Source organism: Carassius carassius, chromosome 25 (assembly GCF_963082965.1).
Source record: "Carassius carassius chromosome 25, fCarCar2.1, whole genome shotgun sequence".
In the NCBI taxonomy this organism is placed as follows: Eukaryota; Metazoa; Chordata; class Actinopteri; order Cypriniformes; family Cyprinidae; genus Carassius; species Carassius carassius.
Window position 1 is genome coordinate 7,226,320 of NC_081779.1, and position 7,165 is coordinate 7,233,484.

Below are 7,165 nucleotides of genomic sequence, written 5' to 3' on the forward strand. Positions count from 1 at the left end.
ATAATGGACAGGAAAATGATTTTCCGTCTTCCTTGGTTATAATGTTATGTTTGCATGCGTAGGTCTGATGTTATTTTATCATTATATTTTAAACCCAAGAAGAAGAAAAAAACATGACCACTGTCATTGTATGTTATGGAAGCACCATTGTTGTTTATTTACGTCCTTCCAGGATCTCATGTTTCACTGTCTTTAGGTTGATTTGGTTTAGGTCTTGATTAGAAGGATTGCGGATTTATTACATCCCCAAAGTACAGAATATTGTTTATACTATATGTATCGCAAAGTATTACTGCACAGCTGCCATTTCATGCATCATCCACAAAAATACAGACAACTAAGATAAATCAATAAATAAATCAATAGATTGGGTACCAATATGAAAGTTAAACATCCACTAATACATCACTGCCAAACTGAGAATCTGTGGGCTCCTGCGTAGATAGACAGATATAAGTTAATTTAGTACAAAATATAAATCTATATTGTATATCACCAGTTTCTTGTTATTTTAAGATGAGAAATATCTTAAAATATCTGGCAATCGTTGTTATTGACAATCTCGGGACATTTTAATTAGTTTTTCGTTATTACTAAGCAAAAGAAATAGTAAATGCAATCCAATACCATATCTAAAATAAATAAAATCTAGGGTATACGAAAAAATAAAGTGTTAAGCCTTTCATTCAGAATCAGCTCACTGAACCTTGCGATGATCCGCGCAGGAAAATGAAATTGTTCGCCTTTTAATCCTACAGATTTTAACGTCATAATAATAATAATAATAATTCCTTACATTTATATAGCGCTTTTCTAGGCACTCAAAGCGCACATTGTCAAGGGGTATCTCCTCATCCACCACCAGTGGATGAACAATGCTCTTTGAATTGAACGTCAATAACATATATAATGAACATAAATGTAATCGATCATAACAACGAATCAAAAACTTTCCTAAAAAAAAGCAGAAAAGGAAAGTCTAAAAGGAAAGCAGAAAAGAAAACAAAACATGGAGTGACCATGGGGGCTTTTATTTGCGAAACGTAACAGTACGACGCTTTTGGTGAAGTCATCACATATTCTCAAATCAGAAAGCACTTGTAAAGATTCGAATGTTTATGGGCGGGATTAGAGCTCACTGAGAGGGAAGTTCAAGCGCTAGGAAAACGTAAACAGTTGTTGTTTTTGCAAATTGCGTTCGGGAAAAAATAGTTTTCACACTGAAACAAAAGTACTATTTGATGAAATAATTGCCACAATTATTACATTTACAAGAAAGAAGAAACAGTAAGTATCATGCATGATTGTACTAATCTAGAATAAAAGTTGAATTTCCTTTATCGCTCGTTAGCTAGAGTGGCTAACGTACGTTAACGTTAGCAAGCATTGGAGGGAACAATCTGAAACCTGTATTAATACAATCCATTTGCATTTATTGAGAACTAAATCTGATATCTACCACTGTAACGTTACTTTATTTACGTTTGAACAAATAACAGTAATAAGTTTACTTTACACAAACGATTTAAACGAATATATATCTGATATATCAGTTATTTCATGTTTTTCCATCCAGAAACAACAACACGCTATGTCCCACAAGCAGATTTATTACTCTGACAAATATGACGACGACAAATTCGAGTACAGGTAACGTTAATGTTTGGCAAATATTCAACCCATCTGTACAGTTTACAATGAAGGTTTCCAGTTTTTATTGTTTGGAGTCCCTGAGACCGCAGTGCTACATGTACAAATATCAATAATGTTACGTTACTCAGTATTCTGTTGAATCAAAAAAATGACATGAAAATGAAGCCATGTTTAAATATAGTTCACGTTCATTTTTCTTAAGTTTAGAAAATGTAGAAACATGATACTTAAGTGTATTTTCTGAGCTGTTAAAATTACGTCATCTACAGATGTTTATAATGAGAGTTTTGTTTTCTGTTCATTTTCAGGCATGTCATGCTTCCTAAGGACATTGCTAAAAAAGTTCCCAAGACGCACCTGATGTCAGAGACAGAATGGAGAAATCTGGGGGTTCAGCAGAGTCAAGGATGGGTACATTATATGATCCATCAGCCCGGTATGTGTGTGTTTGCTAGGATTGTCAAAATCTCAACCCAAACAGGTGGCATCTCTGCTGTTGTTGATGTACATGTTCATGATTTCTTTTTCTTTATAGAACCGCATATCTTGCTCTTCCGACGTCCACTGCCTCAATCCCAGTGACTCCAGAAACATAAACTAATGGAATTCTGAAAACGGGACACACTGAAGATTCTGTGAGATGCTGGGTGAACCCCAGATCAGTTGGTGTCAATATCATTTGTGCTGCTTTTGACTTCTGTTTATTGACAGATTATCATCACTGTGCTTGATCTCTGCCTTAACTGAGATAGAACTGTGCGCAATTTCCTACTGCACCTGTATATATTTTTATTCCTCATCAAACTTGTGTTATAACGATTCTGTATAGGAGCTTCACTTGATGAATTTTTGCATTGATGAATTGACTCAAAAAGGTCTAGCAGCATTGGAAATTGTTTTGCAAAGTACACTTAATTACTTAATTTTTCACCCTTTAAAGTATTAATAATGCTGTTTGTAACAGTATACCCGTCACCAGTACTAGTAAGCAACTGAACCCGTTTTCTCCAAAAATGTTTTAAAAAGTCTTTCACAATAATATGTATAGTACTGTACTTATGTATAATAAAACTGTTTCAGTTCATCACTTTGGCTTCAACACCATACCGTGACTTGATAGAAAGCAAGAAGATTTACTACTTTGCATTTATCTCAATGCTAATGAAGTTACATACATGAATGAGTACTTTTAAATTTACTTGACACAGAAAGGCACAGCCATTGTAACATGTGCAAGGCTTCTCTTCCAGTTAATTTTAGTTGTACATAACCGCTTATGTTGCTTGATATTGCAAACAGGTATTTATTTTAGTGTATTGTCATAATACCTGACCTATAAGTTTTGCACATTCACAGGAAACTGCTGACTTCTGTGTTGCAAAATAAGGTGAATATACATCCAAGTACTAGTTCAAAGCTCCATCGAGAGTGATTTTTTTTTAGATGTAAAAACAGACTCATGCATTGTGATGGATGAAATGGTCAGTAATTGTGGGATTCCTTGTAATATTCTTCATTTGTAAGTCAGATTGGAAAAGACATCTTCTAAGTCCAGGACTGGTTCTAGACATTTGGAAGCCCCCACTCCCAATAAAAAGCACTTGAAACAAATATGAATCCTAACCTTTTTATTTTTACAACATTTGATTAAACATTTATTACCAGTCAAAAGTTTGGATACACTACTATTTTTTTTTATGTTTTTGAAAGAGGTATGCTCATCGCTCAGAAGCAAATTTCCCCCTCTCTATCCCCAACCCCACTTCTTGTCACAGTCAAGACTTGGCTTTCTGATATTCCTTGTTTCCTGAATCAGACTCCTTTTATCTTGAATAATGTCGTCACACTAAAATGTCATTAATAACATTAATTATATATGCTACATCATGTTCTGTTCTATTAACCCTAAGGGGGTTATTGCTGCTCTCCCCTCTCATTCATGACAAGTTGCATGGATGGGCAGGGAGTTTTTACCCAGAACAGAACCATAACCCCACTCCAAACTTTAAATCATTTGGTCCTGACAGAAATGTATTAAGGTTCTTGAAAATTAGACAGCTACGTTTTTAATGTACTTTCCATGTTTTGCTATAAAACAGTTATAATAAAAAACAACAAATCAGTATATAGTTTGTGTTTCATGCAACCCTAGCTAATATAAAACCCAAAGTTCAGAAATTTTATGAAAATGAATCTTCCACCACATAAAAATAAACACACTTAATATAAAATGTTTGCTGTAAAAAATTGACTGAAAATGTGTTACACTTGTTACACAGTTGTTACGCTTCTTTCGTGATTTGTGCCATTTCTCTTGGGCTTCTTATTGTTTGTTACACATCAGTCAGACAGTTGGTCTAGAAGTCTCTCCAGCTGTTCAATCTTTCTGGAGACATCTAGAACAGATATGTAACAAGATATCACATAAGACAACAACTGAAATTACTTGACATTGTGAAAAGTTGTTTATTTGTACTTTTCTGTGGTGACATTTTTACCCATCTGTTTCTTTTTGCTGGTTTGTGAATGTGAGCGTTCTATTGCTTCCTGTAGTTCGCTTTCAAGAGCACTCTTTATGTCCAGCTTTACAAAGAAACAAGAAGATTCCATTTGACTTTAGTCATTGTACAGTTGAATATATTATCGTCTTAATGTGAGATCTGTACCTTCAAGTTATTAAACCTTTTTAGCACTTCCACTTTTGCTTTGTTGAACATGTCTTGTTTTATATTATCGACTGTGGATATTAACAGTTCTTGCCTCATCTTCATGGATCCTGTTCCTGTCACAGCTGCAGCTTCTAAAATAAACAACATTTTCTTTCTCATCGAGACACTTTAGAACAAGGAAATCAATCAATTCCTGGATGTGTGTTTTGTGAATGAAATGTATTTTGTGACATGCTGAGTGGCTTTTGTTTCATGCAGTAAATAATTTACTTCAAATAATTGGTTATTAATTGTAACTCTTAATGCTAGTTTACGCTGATAGCAAGAAGCCATTTGATTCAAAATGGTTATTTTGATTGATGTGTAGATGTCCTTCTTCATGTCAACAATGTCTCTGTTGAGTGCTTCCTTCAGTTTGGTTTGCTTTCAAAAGTGAAAAAACATCAGAAAGTCAGATAAATCTAGAAACATCAAGTCCCTTGCTTATTTCAGTCCTACATTAAAAGTTTGTTTGGTGTATTTCAGGGCTCACTGGTTTATAAAAACAGCCTGCTTAATTAAAAGGAATGAGCATTCACATTTCCCACTGTGTGGTTTGACTCTGCTCAGACCGGCTTGCTTCACTTTGGCTCGGTTTGCTTTTCTACTGCAGTTTAGTACCACCTCACAGTGGGTGGGATTATAGACCGATCATTATATTTGAGCCACGATACAGCCATTCATATTTTCAAGTTGAATGCAATAGTCATTTAAAAAGGTTGTGTGAACAAATGATACTGTAGAGGCTGTTTCTGACGATTTAAATCTAGTGGGTTTAGTGTCTCGTGTCATAAATCAAATCATGCTGGTCTTCTCTCTTACCAATCAGAGATCTGCAGTGTTTACATGTCACATTTTAGTATCGGTATATGGCTCACTTGGAACCTCAAGTGAGGTGGTGCTAAAAAAAGTACCGGGTACTAAGTTCTATAGTGAAACGCCCCCAAAAGCAAGCTGCACCAGGCAGTGGAAAAGTACAAACAGACATTGAGGATCAGGGGCAGAGTGTGACCCATTAGTGTCCCCAAGAGGACAGCTGAACTCACCTCTATTTTGATGAAGTTTTGAATGTTATGTAGTATGTCACAGCTGGGGTAAGCAGAGTCACTCTGGATGATACTGAATTTATCAATCTGTTCCTGCACTGATTTCCCTGTTTTCCCAGTCACACTGCAGCCAAAAAAAACACATAAAAATTCAATAATCAATTTAGAGTTTATTTTAAAACCATTAGTTGAACAGAATATAGTTGTAATTCTTGATATATAATCTAATCTCTAAATATAATAGAGAATTACTGGAAGGAAATAATAATGGGAAAGAACACTCAAAGTTTGCTTCATATTGCTACTGTTTAACATATCCTGCTGTCATATGACAAATTAACAAAAAATCTGAAAGTACTTAGAAGGTGGGCAAATCATTTATCTTTCCTTTACAGAGTGTATGCACCAATTTAATGATACTAATTTGTAAACAAAATGCCAACATCATAATTATCAACAATGTTATTTAAAAGTACTTAAACATAACTTTACTTGATCACATTAATGCAGGAGTTTATTTATTTTATTGCTTTTTATTCTAAACTCCACAAAGAGAGGCTAGAAAAGGAATGATAAAACAGAACTTACGGAAAAAATTGATAGAAATCCTCATCAATGCATTTGTGCAAATACTTGGCCAATGTTTTGTTCAGGTCTAGAACTACATCCCGATTTTTTGACCAATAGCATCCATAGTTTTTGCACAACGCTCCAAGGATTTTATGGAACCCCCTTCCATCTGTATTCTGAGTAATGAAAACACACACACACACACACACACACACACACACACACACACACACACACACACACACACACACACACACACACACACACACACACACACACACACACACACACACACACACACACACACACACACACACACACACACTGTTAGAAGGACAAGAAAACAGTGATTATGCAAAACATTTGAATTACACTCACAGGTGCTATCATTGCCTTTGTGGAAGCAACACATAATTGCACAGATTCTTCCACTCCCTTTGAGAGATGCTGCTCCAGATCATTATAAATGCTGTCAAAATATTTGTCCAGTTCAATTAGTGACTTCCTTAGGTTCTCTTCAAGTTTTTTGCAGATGTTGACTTTTATTTCAATCTGAAACACATCCATACAACAGCAGTTAATTATAGAATAATACACAATGGCAGCATTCTGAAGATTCTAATTCTAGTAATTCTAATTCTAACTCATACCATTTTCTTGTCTGGATCCAGCTGGCCACTTTGAATTAAGAGCAAAGTTCCCTTTACTTTATTGACATAATCTCTAGTCAGTTCTCTGTTAATGCTCTTGTTAAGATTCCTCAGATCATCCTGCAACTTTGGGATTTCTATAAATAAACACAAGGATGTGATTTGGACTTATTATGTCAGTGTTTTTATTTTTGTTGCATGAATAAATAAAGTGGTAAAATTCAAGTAGTAGAGAGAGGATAGTTTACCTGTTTCACTTGATTCCAGCTTTAAATTGTGGTCAAAGAATGCATTGGAACTTACAGTAAAAACTTGAAACTGATTGTCAGTAATGAATATTTTCTAAAAGAAAAGAAAGAAAAAAACATCAATAGAGTTTTTAAAAAGGTAATGATAGCAAAAAAAAAAAAAGGTTATAATTAATACCTTGATTTCAGATTTTTCAAACTTTTCTTTGACTCTTGTCTTGGCTTGATCATTTCTATGAAGTATGCATGCCTTTTTCTGATCATAAAGAATAATAAAGAACAAAATGAAC

General features: G+C 34.5%; 2 protein-coding genes across 2 annotated transcripts; one reads left to right on the top strand and one right to left on the bottom strand.

Moving 5' to 3' along the window:
• Window positions 1-1,149: 1,149 nt before the first annotated feature.
• LOC132104044 (cyclin-dependent kinases regulatory subunit 1) lies at window positions 1,150-2,903 on the top strand. Its single transcript, XM_059509229.1, has 4 exons — window positions 1,150-1,287; window positions 1,577-1,650; window positions 1,962-2,089; window positions 2,189-2,903. Exons 2-4 carry the CDS (start codon window positions 1,592-1,594, stop codon window positions 2,233-2,235), a joined length of 234 nt encoding a protein of 77 aa, XP_059365212.1. The 5' UTR covers window positions 1,150-1,287; window positions 1,577-1,591; the 3' UTR covers window positions 2,236-2,903.
• Window positions 2,904-3,357: 454 nt separating this feature from the next.
• Window positions 3,358-7,164, bottom strand: LOC132104035 (uncharacterized). Its single transcript, XM_059509213.1, has 10 exons — window positions 7,054-7,164; window positions 6,876-6,969; window positions 6,628-6,764; window positions 6,356-6,529; window positions 5,996-6,153; window positions 5,408-5,531; window positions 4,637-4,745; window positions 4,320-4,453; window positions 4,152-4,236; window positions 3,358-4,049 (listed from the first exon to the last, which is right to left on the bottom strand). The coding sequence occupies exons 3-10, from the start codon at window positions 6,628-6,630 to the stop codon at window positions 3,994-3,996; spliced, it is 843 nt and encodes a 280-aa protein (XP_059365196.1). The 5' UTR covers window positions 6,631-6,764; window positions 6,876-6,969; window positions 7,054-7,164; the 3' UTR covers window positions 3,358-3,993.
• Window position 7,165: the final 1 nt, after the last annotated feature.